The following is a 20674-nucleotide window of genomic DNA, read 5'->3' as shown; positions in this document are numbered from 1 at the left end:
GCCGGGGGCAAGAACTATAGCTGACGCTGCCTGCTGGCAGCCGTGGACTGAAATAGCAAAACAGATCCCAAAACGAGGCAAAGAAGGTTAACCCCTGCAAAACCAGACTGGGGAGAGAACAGCAAGAAACAAACCCCGGTCTAGATCATGAGAAATAGATTCTGATTTTTCCAGATCTAACAATCATTTTAGAACATTCTTTTGACCTCTAACATTCTAGAAAGTTAGAGGACAAAAGAAGACGTCATAACTAACTGAACACTGTCTAATTCTTGGGAAAGCAAATACCCTGTCATTTCACAACTTTTCAATGCTTCTCCTAGATCATATGGTAAACATCTCCACGATGGGACTGTGTTAGACTAATGTCGAAACTCCACCTGTTTCTCCTTTCTCGAGGTGTTGGTCTGGTGTTTTTTTCTGTGATTGTGGAGGATGGAACATGAAAAAAGCAGAATGTAACATTTTGTGCAGTCTCTTCTAGGAAGTGAAAGATGCGGCACTTATCTGTACTTTAACGTAGGACGACATGGAACAACTATTATTATTTTCCGTGTTATTTCTTTACCTTAGAGCAGGTAAGTAGTAAGAAATTGTTTCATCTTAAGACTAGCTTCAAATGTGGCTTCACTATGTTGACAAACTCTGCTTTACCATTGGATGGAACATTGACTTGGAGAAGAAGGTAAGGTCCTTTGCTTTTGTCCTCCTCCAGCTTTAAGGTCCATGGTTATTGCTTAGTAGTTTTATACCCCAATAATAACTGGAAATGATATGATTTTGAGCCTAGGAATATTTCAGTAATGCCATGACCTCTATGGTGCTACTACAATACAATATGTTGTTCTCAAGCAACTATACGGAAAACAATGGCTTACATAATAAAGACTCTATATGGAAAAAAAACATTCTTCTTATTATATTACTGTATGTCCACACAGAATTTCTAAGAGTTTTTAGAGCCTGAAAAATCTCTAAGAAATGCTTAAAACACAGATGTTTCCTATTCTTTTCAACTTCAAAACCACTTTGCTGTTCATTTATTCTGCTTTTTGAGCCATTTTTTTCCATTTCATGATTTAAAAAATGACTTGAATGAATTCTTTGATGTGGCTCCTGATGTAACCTGCTCCAAATTAGGCACTGTGTAATCAAATGGCTGCAAAAAAAGGCATCAGCAATAAACCTCTTTCAAAATGTATCAAAAACTGTTCAAAACTTAATTAGGCTCTACGCACCCAGTGTCTTTTTCAGGCGGATTCCGCAGCATTGCAACTGCCGAGTTTACCAAGGTGAAGCTGCTTCATGAAATCGCCGTTGGCTTTGCCAACGCTCTTGCAGCAGCTCTAGTGCAGGTGGCTCTCACTCTACACTGTTAAATACAGAGAGAGGGTGGCTACCTAGCTGAATCCTCCATGACAATGAGCATGTCACTTTTTTTTAACCGCTTTAAAGTGTTTAAAATAAGTTGTATAAGTCAGAACATGTGCACAGCAGTGTAGGTTTGACTTTACACCACGTTCCCCCCTTTGTCTTTGTGCCCCCAAGTAGAAATTTTACTAAACTAATTTCAGAAGATTTCCGATCTATTAGTAATAAGAACAAGAAGGATAATCTAACACATTGTCAAAGGAAAGCAATACATGAGCTTAGATCTCTTGGGGATATAGTCATAAAGCCTGCAAACAAGGGGGGGAATGTGGTCATCTGGCTGGTGGAGAATTATGAAAGAGAGGCCTTTAAACAACTGTGCAACCGGGACAACTATATCCCCCTTTCCCAGAGCCCTGTAGTCAGATTTATGGAGGAACTTAGTCATTTTGGAGGAGGGTTTGAACAATGGGATAATTGGTAAAAAAATGTTTTGATGGATTGCGTGTCAAGTTCCCTGTTATCCACACTTTTTATCTTCTCCCCAAGGTCCATAAAGATGCTATCAATCCTCCGGTGTGTCCGATTGTCTCTGGCATTAGAGGGCTATGTGATCTGATATGTCAATACATTGATTATTATTTGAAACTGCAAGTTGAGACCTTGTACTCCTATGTCAGGGACACTACGGACTTCCTGAGAAGTCTGGATGGCCTGCATCTTGAACATGATATGTACCTGGTCATGGCAGATGTGGACTCTCTATATACATCTATTCATCATAAAGGTGGGCTTGAGGCTACAAAGTTTTTTATCCCGTCTAGCAACATCCAAACTGATGTATGTGGCCTGATGCTGGAACTGTTGCGGTTCGGTTTTATTTACAACTTCGAAGTACCGCACTGGGAGCGGCATGTGCGCCCTCGTATGCCAATCTCTTCATGGGATTTTGGGAGAGGGGCATTTTTCAGGAGGGCGCACATTTCGCTCCCAAAATCATTGGATGTACCGGTACATAGACAATATTTTATTTATTTTGGCAACATACAGTTCAGGATTTACATACGTTTATGTCTTCACTGAACCGCAATGAGTCCAACATCAGACTTATATACACATATCATCAGGAGATTTATTTCCTGGACATTAAAATCAAAGTCCAAGATGATGGATTTATTCATGCTGAGATGTCCTTCAATTCTTTACTACATGCTTCTTCTGCCCATCCCATGTCCACTATTAGGACTATACCGGTAGGACAATTCCTACAGGCCAGGAGAAATGGTCTTCTAACCAGATGTTTGAGGTGCAGGCCACAGACCTTGGTGAGAGATTCTTGGCTAGTGGTTACAGCAGGAGATCTGATGGAAGAGGATTTTTGCGGTCTAAAAGTAGTAACTGTAATGACATGCTTATCCATCCAAAAATCAAGAAAAAGGATGATCCAGCTATACGCTTCATATCCGCTAATAATCATCAGTGGTAGATGATGCGTAAAATCATCACCAGGCATTGGCCGATCTTAATGACTGAACCAACACTCAACAAATGTCTATCTTTAACCCCCCATTATGACATCCAGGAGAAGTAAAATCTTTGTGACATCATTGTTCAGAGCCATTAGTTAACCTAAAGACTACTTCGGCGCAGGGAAGCAGAATTGGTTTTTTTTTACCCCAGTGGTGATAGCCTGGCATGTCAAACATGACCAGGGCTACCACCTTCTTCTCATCAGACTGGAGGAGGGAATACAAGATCACAAACTACATCTCGTGTAGTACCGACTACGTCCTGTACTATGTGACATGTACTTGTGATCTTGTGTATAATGGCCTTACTTCACGTGAACTACGCATTCGTGTCCGCATCCGTGAGCATGTTAGAGACTTCGTAGCAGCACGGGATGCGGATGATGTCATAATGCTTAAAACGATCCCACGTAATTTTAGATTAAACCATCATTGTAATCCAAAAGACCTGAAAGTCAAGGGGATAGACCAGAGGCGTAGCTAGAGCTTTTGCCGCCCGGGGCTGTTCCCGAGTTTGGCGCCCCCCAACCCCCCCCCCCCCCCCCCCCGGCTCAATACACACAAAGGTTACCAAAAACGGTTTTCCTGTTTTGTAGACCTTAAACTGGGCCTAATGGTGTCACCCCCACATGCCACACCTGTGACTTAATACCACCACACCATGACCAGGCCACATAGTGACCGAATAATACTACATACAAGGGACAAATACCACAACACCATTTCCAGACCACATATTACCACCACATAGTGACTGAATACTACAATACTGATCAGTAATAAAAGAGGTAATACAGAGATCACTGGTGACATTATACACAGGACCTCTATATAGTATACAGTGTATAGTGTCAGTGTATAGGTAACACTGACTCACCAGTGACGTCTCTAGGTGAAGTCCTTCATCTTTCATCCAGCACAGACCGCCATCATTCCTTCCAGCCAGGACTCGTTTCTGCAGGAAATAACACAGTTATCTCGAGCTCCGCTTGCAGAACACATTACTTAATTTTTCACAACTTCTACATTACATCACATGAAGAAAAAAAGGTGATATAGTGTCACTCTGCACAGTAACAGGACCGCCCCCCCATTTAAAACAGTATACTCAAAAAATAAAATAAATACATCACTGCAGTAATAATATCCCTTAATTAGCCCCTATGGTAATAATATTCCCCACCCTGGCCCCGTTTCTCATTCCTGGCTCCAGCCATATGTTCTCGCATCCTGCCCTCATGAGTATCCATTCTACCCCATATGATCTCCACATCCTGCCCCACCAGCCTCCATCGTATCCGTCCTGCCCCATGATCCAATCCTGCCCCGTGTCTCCAATCATGCCCCGTATCTACATTCTGCCCATGCCTCAAGTCCTGCCCCCAGTGTGTCCAGCATATTACCCCCATGTTGTCCAGCAATCTGCCCCAGTGTGTCCAGCATATTACCCCCATGTTGTCCAGCAATCTGCCCCAGTGTGTCCAGCATATTACCCCCAGTGTGTCCAGCAATCTGCCCCAGTGTCCAGCCTTTCCCCAGTGTGTCCAGCAGTCTGCCCCAGTGTGTCCAGCATATTACCCCCAGTGTCCAGCATTGCCCCAGTGTGTCCAGCATATTACCCCCAGTGTGTCTAGCAATCTGCCCCAGTGTCCAGCCTTTCCCCAGTGTGTCCAGCAGTCTGCCCCAGTGTGTCCAGCATATTACCCCCAGTGTCCAGCATTGCCCCAGTGTGTCCAGCATATTACCCCCAGTGTGTCCAGCAATCTGCCCCAGTGTCCAGCATTGCCCCAGTGTGTCCAGAAGTCTGCCCCAGGGTCTCCAGCATTGCCTCAATGTGTCCAGAAATCTGCCCCAGGGTCTCCAGTATTGCCCCAGTGTGTCCAGCAATCTGCCCCATGGTCTCCTGTATTGCCCCAGTGTGTCCAGCATTCTGCCACATGGTCTCCTGTATTGCCCCAGTGTGTCCAGCATTCTGCCACATGGTCTCCTGTATTGCCCCAGTGTGTCCAGCAATCTGCCCCATGGTCTCCTGTATTGCCCCAGTGTGTCCAGCAATCTGCCCCATGGTCTCCTGTATTGCCCCAGTGTGTCCAGCAATCTGCCCCATGGTCTCATGTATTGCCCCAGTGTGTCCAGCAATCTGCCCCATGGTCTCATGTATTGCCCCAGTGTGTCCAGCAATCTGCCCCATGGTCTCCAGTATTGCCCCAGTGTGTCCAGCATTGCCCCAGCCCCAGACAGTCAGACATAAAGAAAAAAAAAAAAAGTAAAATCCTCACCTCTCCCGTTCCTAGCGCAGGTCCGGTGCAGTCAGCGTCTCTCCGGCTCTGCAACGCTCAGGACAGAGAGGCAGAGCGGCGCGCACAGTAGTGACGTCATCGCGCCCTCTGCTCTGAGACGTCGCAGAGTCAGAGGACGCTGTAGCTGCCGGCGCCGCAGGAACCAGGAGAGGTGAGTATAGAGCGGGGGGCGGGGTCCGGTGGTGGGGGGAGCTGGCCCTGGTCTTGGCGGCGGACGGCGCCGCCCGAAGATTTAAAGGGGCGTCTTTTTTTCTTCTCCTGCAGCACCGGCCGCCCCCCGCATTGTGCCACCCGGGGCGGACCGCCCCCCCCTCACCCCCCTTCCTACGCCACTGGGATAGACAGACTACATGGAGGAATTCGGGGTGGGGATATGAAGAGGAAACTAGCTCAACTTGAGTGCCGCTGGATTGCCATGTTGGGCACCATGACACCAGCAGGGTTAAATGAACAAATAGTTTTGACCTCTTTTTTGTAGGCATATCCTTGCAGAATTTATTTTTCATTATTTTTTATCTTTCGTGAGCTCCATATTCCCTGGTACTTGATTTTAAATCTATGTGTTTTGTCTTTTTTTCTTTGTTATTTTTTAGTTGTTTCCACGTTACGGAATAATTGCACATATCCTACATGGAATCATCCCAATCCTTTTATTATCCTAGTACATTGGGACTGCATATTTTATGGAGACTCTTCTTTCAAGAATTTATGAAACGGATATTCTATGGATTATTATCTATGTGCTAAATACTTCGATTGTTTAAATTATTCCTTTTATCCTATACCCTATGAGAATGAGATATGGGATTGTAGATTTTGTTCCATCTGTGATGTAACATCTATGATTATATATCTTCTTGGTTATTAATGGTTATGTTTTATATATGATATGGTTCACATGATTATTTTGTTCACATTATTCATGTTAGGGAGTATAATATTTTTCTTATGTGTATATGACTAATATACATTTACATAGTGCACATTATCTTTTTCTTTTATATTAATTGATATTGATATACATATATACACACATATCTTTACTTGAAAATTGGTATTTTCATTGGCAGCTGTCACTTTCATGCACTTGTCACTTTCTCTTCCCTTAGTCATTCTAATATTTTAGCACCTGTCACTTTAAGACCATTTGTATGCTTTTTGCATCATATTTGGAGATTTACCATCTTTAAGAAGCCCCTTATAGCATAGTTTTGCCGTTTCTATGTACTTTATTATGCCGCCAGTAACTTTACCCTTGATTAAGATGGTGGACGGGTCAGACGCATGAGCGGTAAGCCAGAGGGTCGATGTTGCCGACGGCGCTTGAATGTGACGTGTGGCTCTTCTGAGGTCACGGGCGCATTTCCCCCAGATCCAATACGCCGCTGTGAGCATCCATGGCAGCGTCATTGATGGCGCCAGCTATTACCGCGCATTTGCCAAATCATTACCCGCCCTGGATACAGCCGCTTCATAGTATCCATCATTACTTATGGGTGTAAGGTTACTAAGGACACCGGCGATCATTACGCATGCGTTACCCGCCCCTGACACAGCTGATCCACCTCATTTACGGGCATCTAGTCTCTATATAAAGCCACCCTTACACACAGATTCACAGCCCCACAAAGAAGCCCACGCGAAATGCACGTTGGGGCTGCCGCTATCTGCACATCAAACACACAGGCTACCATGGGTGAGATGTCTCCTTTTTTGATTACCATATTTATGTCATATCTTTCTAGGGTTATGCCCCCACAGACTTTATTACTTTATTTATGTCTGTACTTTGTGGCTGTTGTTATTTCCCTGCTTAATTCATGACATGTATGTACAAATTGATCATATAGATGTTTTCATTTACCTTTGGTGTTTTCACTCTAAGTGGGCCTTAATGAGGTATATTACCTGTTTTTTGTACATCTATTTATACAGTATATAGGGGAACACCAATTTTTGGACTTGTCTTATTCCCATACCTGCTACTATTATGTGTATGGATGTCTTTTTCTGAAACCATGTGCTTTTTGCCTTAAACCTTATATTTTGTATGTAATAGTCATTTTATGTTACCTATAATAAACTTTTGTATTTTACTATATTCTGGTGTGATACTCCGAATCTCTCTTAGGGTATATCGACTTTACAGCAGCAGCAATGTACCCACCAAGTTCTTTCAGTGGTCATTTTCCTGAAACGGCTTTGCTAGTGGCTTGGACATTGTTCCATCAATTGGAACATTTGCACTGCAATATCGTTTTGATATTGCTGTGCACTATATTCATTTCATGGAATGGTTTTGTGGTGCTTTTTTCAAACCGATTCTTTGTGGAAAGATGCCGTGTGCACATACTCTTAAGCTATGTGAAGACTGAGCTTTATGAGGACTGTTTGGAGCAGAAACTCTCCAATTCCTCCTCCAAATTTTAAAACTCCTCAGAAACTTTGAGTTTTCGTTCAATTTCTGCTCCAAAATCTCAGCAAAAAGATTCCACATGCACAGTGCCTTAGGGTTTGTGCATACTTAACAGTATAAAGTGAAACCCACAGCCAGCAGGGCATCCATATGAACAACGATGCAGCCATAGGTGAAGCCACCTAATAAAAGCGACCACCTTAAAGGGAACCTGTCACCTGAATTTGGCGGGACAGGTTTTGGGTCATATGGGTGGAGTTTTCGGGTGTTTGATTCACCCTTTCCTTACCCGCTGGCTGCATGCTGGCTGCAATATTGGATTGAAGTTCATTCTCTGTCCTCCGTGGTACACGCCTGCGCAGGGTAATCTTGCCTTGCACAGGCGTGTACTATGGAGGACAGAGAATGAACTTCAATCCAATAATGCAGCCAGCATGCAGCCAGCGGGTAAGGAAAGGGTGAATCAAACACCCGAAAACTCCACCCATATGACCCAAAACCAGTCCCGCCAAATTCAGGTGACAGGTTCCCTTTAAGCAACTTAGCCTGGGAAAATAATGCAGCTGTGCCGACAACTAAATAATTCTGTGTGCACACGTTGCGGATTAGGCTTAGGAATTTCTGGTACGGATTCTGCCTCTCCTGGCAGAAAATGCACCTGCGGATTTGTCGCATTTTTTTGTGTGGTTCCGCAGCGTTTTTTGTGCATTTTTGCTGCGGTTTTCTTGCAGATTTGCTGCGGTTTTTACCCCAGCAGTTTTCTATAATGGAATAGGTACAAAAACGCTGCAGATTCACAAAAAAGAAGTGACATGCTACTTATTTTAAACCACAGTGTTTCAACAGCGGATTTTCCGCAAAGTGTGCACAACATTTTTTTTTCTCATTGAATTAGATTGTACTGTAAATTAATTGCGGATCTGCAGCGTTTCTGCACCTCAAAAAACGCTGCAGATCCGCAGAGAATCCGCAACGTGTGCACATACCCTTAGTGAGTTCTTGGAGGAAACTTCTTTTTCCTGAAGCAATTTTGTAAGCTTTATTTTGTTCTTCAAGTATTCTTTGCAGGCTTTTTATTGGACAATGCAGTTTACAGATATTTCCTTCAAGGTTATCTTGACAAAAGTGACTAGCATTATTTTTTTCCACCAGACATTTTTAAACTCATCTTAAGTTTAAAAAAAAACAAAAAACCCTCACATGAACAGCAAAAAGAATTTCCAAAAGAAATACATTTAATGAGTTTCGTGAGCGTTTTTGAGGAGGATTTTGGTGAAAATTTCCTCGAAAAAAAATATAAAAAATCTCAGTGTGCCAAAGGGGCTGTCAGGAAAATATGAATTATCATATTTTCTATTGTCCTAGGTACATATACAGAGCTGCCTGTTGCCCTCCCCCTATTGGTTTGTGCTTCACCAGCATGCAAAGGGCTGCAGCCCCCTCAGTCTGCCTCTGTGAAATTCTATCCATTCCCCCTCCCAAAAGCAAATGGTCTCTTCTATTACCCTGGCAGAGTTAAATATGCTTTTTTCTTTTTCCCTCCAAAACTTCCTTTGTCTATTCCAGGTCAAATTTAATAATCCTAGAGACAGGGGAATTGAGGCTACACATGGCAGTGTTTTGCGGCCTGTATGGCCATCAGAAACCTAGGAAATAGTTTCTGCCACCCAGACTCATAGCTCCCAACCGTCCCTCATTGTGCGGGATTGTCCCGGTTTTCAGCCTTTGCCCCGCACTCCCGCACGGGACGCTCTGATCCCGCAGACAGCAGGACCGACACGCCCCCTTGTGTAGTTAAGCCATGCCCCAGGCCCTTACCCTTCCGTATGGCTGCCTCAGTCCTGCAATCCACGGAGGTCCCGATCTGCCGATCATGTGACCCCTGACTCCTCCCCTCCTGTGACCTCATCACAGGTCCTGTGCACACTCGCAGAAGGCAGGCTCAGCTCGCTGTGCTGGTTGCTGCCACCTTTCCACATGGTCCTGCAGGAGGTAATGTGCTGCCAATCAATACAAGCACTTTATTATTGCTGAATAATCTAGAAAGCACTGTCCGTACACAGCAACAAATAGGTGAAGTTCAGAGACATTTTCCATAGCTGTAATTCCTATGTGCTGGTAACACAGAGCAGCAGAGCAGGTGGTGGATGGACGGACAAGCTGTGTGCCCTGAACTCTCAGGAATGGACAGAGAGACCGAAATCAATGGTGATATTCACAACTAGAGAGAAACAATCGCTGCGACATTACTGCAGCCAGTGACATGTGCGGGGTCCCTATACAGTGCTGTAGAGCTGACAAGGCGTGTAATGCCTTGTGTGTGGGGTCAGGAGGTGTTTACAGTGTGGATGTAGCAGAGCCGTGTCTGTACGAGATGTATGGAGTGGAGCCACGTGTGTGTGCGAGGTGTATGGAGCGGAGCCACGTGTGTGTGCGAGGTGTATGGAGCGGAGCCACGTGTGTGTGCGAGGTGTATGGAGCAGAGCCACGTGTGTGTGCGCGAGGTGTATGGAGCGGAGCCACGTGTGTGTGCGAGGTGTATGGAGCGGAGCCACGTGTGTGTGCGAGGTGTATGGAGCGGAGCCACGTGTGTGTGCGAGGTGTATGGAGCAGAGCCATGTGTGTGTGCGCGAGGTGTATGGAGCGGAGCCACGTGTGTGTGCGAGGTGTATGGAGCGGAGCCACGTGTGTGTGAGGTGTATGGAGCGGAGCCACGTGTGTGTGCGAGGTGTATGGAGCGGAGCCACATGTGTGTGCGCGAGGTGTATGGAGCAGAGCGCATGTGTACGAAGCGGAGCCGTGTGCAAAGTGTACGGAGCGCAGCCGCGTGTGTAGGAGTAGCTATGTGTGGCCATTATATGGTACGAAGTATCGTGCGGCCAATATACAGTATGGAGCATCATGTGCGGCCATTATACAGTATGGAGCATCATGTGCGGCCATTATACAGTATGGAGCATCATGTGCGGCCATTATACAGTATGGAGCATCATGTGCGGCCATTATACAGTATGGAGCATCATGTGTGGCCATTATACAGTATGGAGCATCATGTGCAGTCATTATACAGTATGGAGCATCATGTGTGGCCATTATACAGTATGGAGCATCATGTGCGGTCATTATACAGTATGGAGCACTGTGTGGCCATATTTTTTTGTTTATAATTATTGTATATGAAACAGTGTGATCAGCAGTGCTAAATGGGTGTGGTTGGGACGTGGATATGGGTGTGACTAATTATGAATGGGTGTGGTCAGAGGCGTGGCCTAAAATTTGCCGCGCCGCGCGTTGCGCGCCGCTAATTTGTCTCTCTTTCCTGTCTTCAAAAGTTGGGAGGTATGCAGACTTGGCGTGTTTTGTTTCAAAAGAAAGGTAAATTCACAGGTTAAAATATAATGCCTCTACCGTCGCCCTGTGAGCTTCCCAGTCAAAGATATGGAAAATAGGAGTTTTTAATAATTTTTAAAAAGGGGCGTAAATCCTTTAACCCAGCCCGCCAGAGAGGTTAACGAGGGAGGAGTCCCTAGGTTTGCGGGCAAAGCGTAAAACTGAAAAGAACGTTAGGGGAGGTGTTCAGACCCCAGAGAGACAGCCAGACAACAGGCTGTGGACTGAACCTTTTCTGTGGGATTCTCTCCTCCCCTTTATTGACACGTCATACCTGAGATAGAGTAAGTTTCCGATTTTGATCCCTGTTATTTCTAACTGTTGTACATACTGTATTTTTTTCCTTTTGTAATATCTTTTGTACTTTTGTAAACTGCCTATATTTTCTGGAGTAAACTTATAAATTTACTAGTTTCATTCTACTTGCTCTATAGCCCAATCGATTCGTTCTCCACGCCAAATCACACTACCTGTGGGTTGGTTCTTGACCCGATATAGGCTTTAGTATCAAACGAGGAACTGGCAGCATAGCATCCTGGTGTTATTGGGGAACCATGGCAGTGACGGATCGGAGGTATTATGTGTTTATTCTCGGCCTGGTACTGGTGATACACACACTGCCCTCACTACAGAGTGCCCGATAGCCAGTACGCGGCAAGGCAGTCTTTCCGGTGACTACTTACCCTAAGTGCAGTTCCCTGACTGACCTTAGTGTAAGAGGGTGCCAGAGAGCTGTAAGTCCCTAACTGGAACTGAAAGACAAAAGTCGGGTTACCCTGACAGAGGCCATCTGTTAGAATCTGTTTTGTTTATGACCATCCGCCATCTTGTTGTGGTTTCTGGCTGCTGGTCTTTTTCCCCTGGTGCTGGGTTGTCTTAAGTCAGGTGATTGTATCACCCTTTATTACCCAGCACCTGCCTCCGAGTCCTTGCTGGACAAAAGTGTTAATCCGCTAGAGTTCTGGCTAGGTGCATTGTTGATAGCTTTCTGTGTTCTGAGGTGACCTGTTTGTACACCCAGTCCTTAGATGTTTTAGCGTAGGACCTCGTATAAGAGAGATGCCGTAAAGTGGCTACGAGGTACACATAAATATGGCCATTTTTGTGCGCTAAAAGCTCTCATTTTTCATATTTCTAGTGCAGTAATGCAGTTCAAATTTCGTGTTTTCAAGTTTGCATGTTTTGGCGCTACAGTGTGCTGCCCTTTTTACTTAACTATATACGAGTTGGCGACTCTGGGTTCAGCACCTGTTCACACTCAGTCTATGTTTGGATGTGCAGGTCAGGTTTTTGAAATGTATTCTTTAGCCTTCTGATCGTGCACTCCCCGCCTCCTAGCCACAGGTGTTTTAATTATAGTAGGTCCAATACCCCTCCACAGAAAGAGAGAATTTGAGTCCAAGAAGAGGTTTCACATGTACCCATTCAGATGGAGACGTTTATTCTCGGTGAGGTAGGTCAAGCGTAGGACCTCGTATAAGAGAGATGCCGTAAAGTGGCTACGAGGTACACATAAATATGGCCATTTTTGTGCGCTAAAAGCTCTCATTTTTCATATTTCTAGTGCAGTAATGCAGTTCAAATTTCGTGTTTTCAAGTTTGCATGTTTTGGCGCTACAGTGTGCTGCCCTTTTTACTTAACTATATACGAGTTGGCGACTCTGGGTTCAGCACCTGTTCACACTCAGTCTATGTTTGGATGTGCAGGTCAGGTTTTTGAAATGTATTCTTTAGCCTTCTGATCGTGCACTCCCCGCCTCCTAGCCACAGGTGTTTTAATTATAGTAGGTCCAATACCCCTCCACAGAAAGAGAGAATTTGAGTCCAAGAAGAGGTTTCACATGTACCCATTCAGATGGAGACGTTTATTCTCGGTGAGGTAGGTCAAGCGTAGGACCTCGTATAAGAGAGATGCCGTAAAGTGGCTACGAGGTACACATAAATATGGCCATTTTTGTGCGCTAAAAGCTCTCATTTTTCATATTTCTAGTGCAGTAATGCAGTTCAAATTTCGTGTTTTCAAGTTTGCATGTTTTGGCGCTACAGTGTGCTGCCCTTTTTACTTAACTATATACGAGTTGGCGACTCTGGGTTCAGCACCTGTTCACACTCAGTCTATGTTTGGATGTGCAGGTCAGGTTTTTGAAATGTATTCTTTAGCCTTCTGATCGTGCACTCCCCGCCTCCTAGCCACAGGTGTTTTAATTATAGTAGGTCCAATACCCCTCCACAGAAAGAGAGAATTTGAGTCCAAGAAGAGGTTTCACATGTACCCATTCAGATGGAGACGTTTATTCTCGGTGAGGTAGGTCAAGCGTAGGACCTCGTATAAGAGAGATGCCGTAAAGTGGCTACGAGGTACACATAAATATGGCCATTTTTGTGCGCTAAAAGCTCTCATTTTTCATATTTCTAGTGCAGTAATGCAGTTCAAATTTCGTGTTTTCAAGTTTGCATGTTTTGGCGCTACAGTGTGCTGCCCTTTTTACTTAACTATATACGAGTTGGCGACTCTGGGTTCAGCACCTGTTCACACTCAGTCTATGTTTGGATGTGCAGGTCAGGTTTTTGAAATGTATTCTTTAGCCTTCTGATCGTGCACTCCCCGCCTCCTAGCCACAGGTGTTTTAATTATAGTAGGTCCAATACCCCTCCACAGAAAGAGAGAATTTGAGTCCAAGAAGAGGTTTCACATGTACCCATTCAGATGGAGACGTTTATTCTCGGTGAGGTAGGTCAAGCGTAGGACCTCGTATAAGAGAGATGCCGTAAAGTGGCTACGAGGTACACATAAATATGGCCATTTTTGTGCGCTAAAAGCTCTCATTTTTCATATTTCTAGTGCAGTAATGCAGTTCAAATTTCGTGTTTTCAAGTTTGCATGTTTTGGCGCTACAGTGTGCTGCCCTTTTTACTTAACTTAGATGTTTTAGGGACCTCCATCCCCCATCTGTAGGTCTTCGCTTGAGATTAACCTAGGATCGTCGGTGGGTCGCCCACTCCATCGTAGGGTATCAGCCTAGTCTCAGTGCAGGGTCAGTTTTCCCCCTTCTATCCTAGTTCTGTGTTGCAGTTCCGTAACAGTTTGTCCAGCCACACATATATATATATATAAATATATATATATTTCCCGGATTCCTTCAATATGCGCAGCGTCCAAGAACTTGCTCAATGCTTGCAAGGGTCAACTTTGGAAGTAGCTGACCTGCAACAGCACGTGAATAATTACACTGGAGTACTCTCTGAAGAACCTAAGGTATGGTAAGGTAAGGTAAAACCTGAGGTTTTTTTCTGGTAAACAGCATGATTTTTTACGTTTAAAGATGCATGTTTACTATATTTTCGGCTTAGATCCAGATCCTCAGGGAGTGAATTAAGGCGTGTGGGGATTGTTATGTCTTTATTGCGAAGGGAACCCCAAGTCTCTGCATTTTCATTACATCCTGATGATCCTTGTTTGACATCAGTAGAAGCATTTTTTTCTGCTATGGGGTTGTTATATGATGATCCTGATCAGGTCACATCAGCTGAGGCAGAGCTCAGATGGCTTAAACAGGGTTCTGTTGATGCTGAGAGTTATTGCGCCCAGTTCAGACGATGGTCCTCAGAGGTCAGGTGGAATGACCCAGCGCTCAAGAGTCAGTTTTTAGCAGGTTTGAGTGAAAGAGTTAAAGATTTGCTCATTGCATATCCTGCACCTGATACTTTGGAAACTGCTATGCAGTTAGCTATCCGTGTGGATAGAAGATTGAGAGGCAGACAGAATGAATAGAAGGCTGAACCCAGTCTCTCAGGATAGCCTCGTCGATAGCAGGGAACCGATGCAACTTTGGGCGATGTCCTCTCGTTCCCAGGAGAGCGAGAAGAGGTTTTCTGAAGGGCTATGCTTGTATTGTGGTAAGGCTAACCATTTTATTAAGCAATATGAGGTTTGCATAAGGAAAGAAAAAAAAAGTCAGTAGGAGTAACACTCCAGTTCGTATTGCGTTTTTACGGTCCGCAGGAGTTTTTTTCTGGTAATACCACATATCATGGTCATTCCATTGATTTTCAGGTAATGGTGGATTGTGGCTCTGCGCTTAATTTGATTGATCAACAATTCCTAGACAAATAAAAGTTTGATTCTGAACCATTGTCATTTCCTATTCCTGTTGTGGCTATTGATAACACTCCTCTGCAACATGGGTGTATTTCTTGAAAGGTTATCGGGTTCCCACTTATTGTGAATATGGAACATCAGGAGTGTAACAGGAAAATAGCAGTCCAAATATTAACTATAAACAGCAAAAAATACCAATTAAATACAAATATATAGCAATATATAAAAGTTAAAAAAGGCCGCTACAAATCATGAATGGCAGACCATTCGGAAAGCTGAACAACGAAGAACCCTATTTATGGAGATAAAATATATATATATATATATATATATATATAAAATAATAATGAGAGAAAAGACATATGTATATATACAGTATATATATATATATATATATATATGTATATCTATAGGGGTCAATAATCATAGATTAAATGACACAGAAGCATAATAAAGTGTAAAATACCTTTATTAAATTTAATGGTAAGAGGGTGGCACTACAAATGTTGTGCCTGTACTTGGAGACAAATACCAAATGTGTGCTTAAAAAGCAATTTTTTGCATGAATATGTAAAAAATATATCTATATATAAGTAGCACAAATAGAACGAACACAAACAAAAGGGAGAAATAAATACATAGAAAAAAGTCTAGTAAAAAAAAACATCAACAGCAGAAAAAATCAATCACTTGAACCATGATGCGTGCAACTATGCATTCAGGGGCATATACAGTGGGGCAAAAAAGTATTTAGTCAGTCAGCAATAGTGCAAGTTCCACCACTTAAAAAGATGAGAGGCGTCTGTAATTTACATCATAGGTAGACCTCAACTATGGGAAACAAACTGAGAAAAAAAAATCCAGAAAATCACATTGTCTGTTTTTTTAACATTTTATTTGCATATTATGGTGGAAAATAAGTATTTGATCAGAAACAAAATTTCATCTCAATACTTTGTAGTATATCCTTTGTTGGCAATGACAGAGGTCAAACGTTTTCTGTAAGTCTTCACAAGGTTGCCACACACTGTTGTTGGTATGTTGGCCCATTCCTCCATGCAGATCTCCTCTAGAGCAGTGATGTTTTTGGCTTTTCGCTTGGCAACACGGACTTTCAACTCCCTCCAAAGGTTTTCTATAGGGTTGAGATCTGGAGACTGGCTAGGCCACTCCAGGACCTTGAAATGCTTCTTACGAAGCCACTCCTTCGTTGCCCTGGCAGTGTGCTTTGGATCATTGTCATGTTGAAAGACCCAGCCACGTTTCATCTTCAATGCCCTTGCTGATGGAAGGAGGTTTGCACTCAAAATCTCACGATACATGGCCCCATTCATTCTTTCATGTACCTGGATCAGTCGTCCTGGCCCCTTTGCAGAGAAACAGCCCCAAAGCATGATGTTTCCACCACCATGCTTTACAGTAGGTATGGTGTTTGATGGATGCAACTCAGTATTCTTTTTCCTCCAAACACGACAAGTTGTGTTTTTACCAAACAGTTCCAGTTTGGTTTCATCAGACCATAGGACATTCTCCCAAAACTCCTCTGGATCATCCAAATGCTCTCTAGCAAACTTCAGACAGGCCCGGACATGTACTGGCTTAAGAAGTGGGACACGTCTGGCACTGCAGGATCTGAGTCCATGGTGGCGTAGTGTGTTACTTATGGTAGGCCTTGTTACATTGGTCCCAGCTCTCTGCAATTCATTCACTAGGTCCCCCCGCGTGGTTCTGGGATTTTTGCTCACCGTTCTTGTGATCATTCTGACTCCACGGGGTGGGATTTTGCGTGGAGCCCCAGATCGAGGGAGATTATCAGTGGTCTTGTATGTCTTCCATTTTCTAATTATTGCTCCCACTGTTGATTTCTTCACTCCAAGCTGGTTGGCTACTGCAGATTCAGTCTTCCCAGCCTGGTGCAGGGCTACAATTTTGTTTCTGGTGTCCTTTGACAGCTCTTTGGTCTTAACCATAGTGGAGTTTGGAGTCAGACTGTTTGAGGGTGTGCACAGGTGTCTTTTTATACTGATAACAAGTTTAAACAGGTGCCATTACTACAGGTAATGAGTGGAGGAAAGAGGATACTCTTAAAGAAGAAGTTACAGGTCTGTGAGAGCCAGGAATCTTGATTGTTTGTTTCTGACCAAATACTTATTTTCCACCATAATATGCAAATAAAATGTTAAAAAAACAGACAATGTGATTTTCTGGATTTTTTTTTCTCAGTTTGTCTCCCATAGTTGAGGTCTACCTATGATGTAAATTACAGACGCCTCTCATCTTTTTAAGTGGTGGAACTTGCACTATTGCTGACTGACTAAATACTTTTTTGCCCCACTGTATGTATATGCAAAAAGGAAAAAACAACCAACACAATAGCAATCTAATAGTGCATATAACTGTGCACTCAGGGGCATATATGTATGTGCAAAAAATAATAATAGCAAGCAAATAGTGCAAGCAACAGTGCAATCAAATGTATAATCAAAGATATAAATAACCATGTTTTCATTGTCCAAATACAATGACATCTTCATTTCAGCGCTGCTTTATATTTTATTGAAAAATTATAGTAATTTTCATTTTCTATCTGTGAAATTCTCTTGTTCCAGGTATGAGCAATGAACAAATCTGTGAGGAAACAAAACATGTGTCCAGTAAGGAGGGAGGTGAGGTGATGTTCTCCATAACACAGACGGATGTCCAGGACATCACGTGGATGACCGACAGAGATAAAAGTATATTTGCGGTGACAGAACCAGGGAAACATGTTACTATCAGAAACCAGCTCTATAGTGGACGGATTAAAGTTAATGCCTATGGCTCATTAATTATAACCAATCTAACTAGAGAAGACCAAGGAACCTATAAAGGCAGCGTTCTTAGGAGAACATCAGGCCAGTGCGCTCAGTTCTACAATCTGACATTACATGGTAGGTTATCGTTCCTGAGAAACTGACATCTTCAGAATGTATTTATCTTTTCCTATTTCATTTGCTTATTCTTTAAATTCACATCTTTCAGGCTTGACCAATGAAAGAATTTGCGGAGAGACAAGACATATATCCAGTGAGGTGGGAGGTGAGGTTAAGTTCTTCATAAAACAGATGGAGGTCCAGGACATCACGTGGATGACCGATACAGATAAAAATATCTTTGCCGTGACAAAACCTGGGAAACCTGTTACTATCAGAAGTCAACTCTATAATGGACGAATTAACGTTACAGCCAGTGGGTCATTAATTATAACTAAGCTAACCAGAGAAGATCGAGGAATCTATAAAGGCAGCGTTCTGAGGAGAACATCAGGGCAGTGCGCTCAGTTCTACAATCTGACGTTATATGGTAGGTTAGATTAATTGAATAATCTCCAATCTGAAGTTTGTTTAAAATGGTGCCTACGTTTTTGCTAAAGGATTATTCTCCAAAAATGAAGTTATTTCTTATCAATAGGGGTCAGCAGACCAGGACACTGCAGCCCACTCTCCATTCATTGTGTATGGGAGTGATGTGCTCGGCAATTCCTTACACAATAAATGGAATGGGGGCTGCACTTGCGCACCTCCTCTCCATTCAGGATGGGGCTGCGGAGTCCCAACCCAGAGCCCCATTCTTTGATTGGAAGTCCCAGCAGTCAGCCCCCCAGCAAACAGCAAGATTTCCTCTATTCCATGAATAGGGAATAACTTAATTTTTGATGAATAACCATTTAATTGAACTATTTCTTAACATTTCTTCATTGCTCATATTATTATAGAAAACAAATATTTAGAAGAGCAAATCTCCATGTTCAATAACACACCCACAACTTCATCTGTGGGAGGCAGCACAGGAGCAAAGACCGCCAAGGAGAGACAACAGTCCACCGGTAAGAATTAAGAGGGGAATTGATTGCTAAAGTAAGACATGATCACTAATTCTCACAAACAAGATGGAGTATCCCAATGCACAATTGGGGAAAGGGGTATTCCCATCTCTAAAAATCTTATACAGTGTAGAAAATAAGTATATGATACACTGCCGATTTTACAAGTTTTCCCACCTACAAAGAATGGAGAGGTCTGTAATTTTTTATCATAGGTAGGTGCACATCATCCATGAGAGACAGAATCCAAAAATAAAATCCAGAAAATATCATTGTATGAGTTTTTACATGATTAAATTGCATTTTATTGCATGAAATAAGTATTTGACCAACTAGCAAGAATTCTGGCTCTCACAGACCTGTAAGAAGTCCTCATACTCTGCACTTATTACCTGTATTAATTGCACGTTTGAACTTGTTGTTACCTGTATAAATGACACCTGTCCACACACACAATCAATCACACTCCAACCTCTCCACCATGGTCAAGACCAAAGAGCTGTCTAAGGATGCCAGGGACAAAATTGTAGACCTGCACAAGGTTGGGATGGGCAACAGGACAATAGGCAAGCAGCTTGGTGAGAAGGCAACAACTGTTGGCACAATTAATAGAAAATGGAAGAAACGTAGGATGATCTACTTGGGAGGACCTAGTCAGTGACCTGATGAGAGTTGGGACCACAGTCTCAGACATTATCGTTAGTAGCACACTACCCCACCATGGATTAAAATCCTGCTGGGCAAGCAAGGTCCCCCTGCTCACGACAGCATGTGTCCAGGCCTGTTTGAAGTTCACCAATGACCACATGACCTGTGGTCAGATGAGATCAAAATTGAACTTTTTGGTATCAACTCCACTCTTCGTGTTTGGAGGAAGAAAAAGGATGAGTGCAACCTCAAAAACACTATCCCAACCATGAAGCATAGTGATTGAAACATCATACTTTGGGGGGTGTTTCTTCAAAGGGGAAAGGCAGAACTGCACGGTATTGAAGAAAGGATGGATGGGGTCATGTATCGCGTGATTTTGGCTAACAACCTCCTTCCCTCAGCAAGAGCAATGAAGTTGGGTTGTGGCTGGGTCTTCCAGCATAACAATGACCCGAAACACACAGCCAGGGCAAGTAAGGAGTGGCTCCTTAAGAAGTATTTCAAGGTCCTGGAGTGGCCTAGCCAGTCTCCAGACCTGAACCCAATAGACAATCTTTGGAGGGAGTTGAAACTCAATGTTACTCAGCAACAGCCCCAAAACCTGAAAGATTTGGAGAAGAGCTTTATGGAGGAGTGGGCCAAAATCCCTGCTGCAGTGTGTTCAAACTTGGTCAGGAACTACAGGAAACGTCTGACCTCTGTAAGGCTGGTTTCACATTTGCGTTTTTTGCCGCTGCGTTTTAGCGTAAAAAAAGGCATGCATTTTTTTCCTATACTTAACATTAAAAATGCATGCATTTTTTTGCATGCTTTTTGCCGCGTTTTGCCGCCGCCGCATGCATCTTTTGTATGCATGCGTTGTGATGCAGAAATGCAACATGTAGTAATTTTTAGCGGCTTTTTTTGCCGCAAAAAAACCACATGCTTTTTTGCGGCAAAAAAACGTATTGCTGTCTATGTAAACGCATGCGTTTTTAAGCACATGCGTTTGGTTGCGTTAAAAACGCATGCGTTTTTATAAAAAAAAAAACAAGAAAAAACACTGATAAGCCACCC

General features: G+C 43.3%; 2 protein-coding genes across 3 annotated transcripts in view; one reads left to right on the top strand and one right to left on the bottom strand.

Moving 5' to 3' along the window:
• The first annotated feature begins 482 nt into the window (after positions 1-482).
• The window catches only part of LOC138638327 (uncharacterized), a 57195-nt gene continuing 37003 nt past the window's right edge, over positions 483-20674 (top strand). The window contains exons 1-4 of one of the 2 annotated variants that reach the window (XM_069727542.1): positions 483-578; positions 17715-18035; positions 18127-18447; positions 18860-18970. In XM_069727542.1, the coding sequence (XP_069583643.1) occupies positions 530-578; positions 17715-18035; positions 18127-18447; positions 18860-18970 (802 nt within the window). In that variant the 5' untranslated portion in view covers positions 483-529. The remainder of the gene's footprint in view (positions 579-17714; positions 18036-18126; positions 18448-18859; positions 18971-20674) is intronic. The other variant, XM_069727549.1, reaches the window with a different exon arrangement.
• Positions 17538-20674, bottom strand: part of LOC138638312 (uncharacterized) — a 129534-nt gene continuing 126397 nt past the window's right edge. Inside the window, exon 10 of the mRNA XM_069727531.1 lies at positions 17538-17733. Coding sequence (XP_069583632.1) covers positions 17689-17733 — 45 coding nt within the window. The 3' untranslated portion in view covers positions 17538-17688. The remainder of the gene's footprint in view (positions 17734-20674) is intronic.

This window comes from Ranitomeya imitator, chromosome 1 (assembly GCF_032444005.1).
Source record: "Ranitomeya imitator isolate aRanImi1 chromosome 1, aRanImi1.pri, whole genome shotgun sequence".
Classification (NCBI taxonomy): Eukaryota; Metazoa; Chordata; class Amphibia; order Anura; family Dendrobatidae; genus Ranitomeya; species Ranitomeya imitator.
Note: the sequence above shows the minus strand (reverse complement) of the source record. Positions and strands in the feature narration are given on the sequence as shown.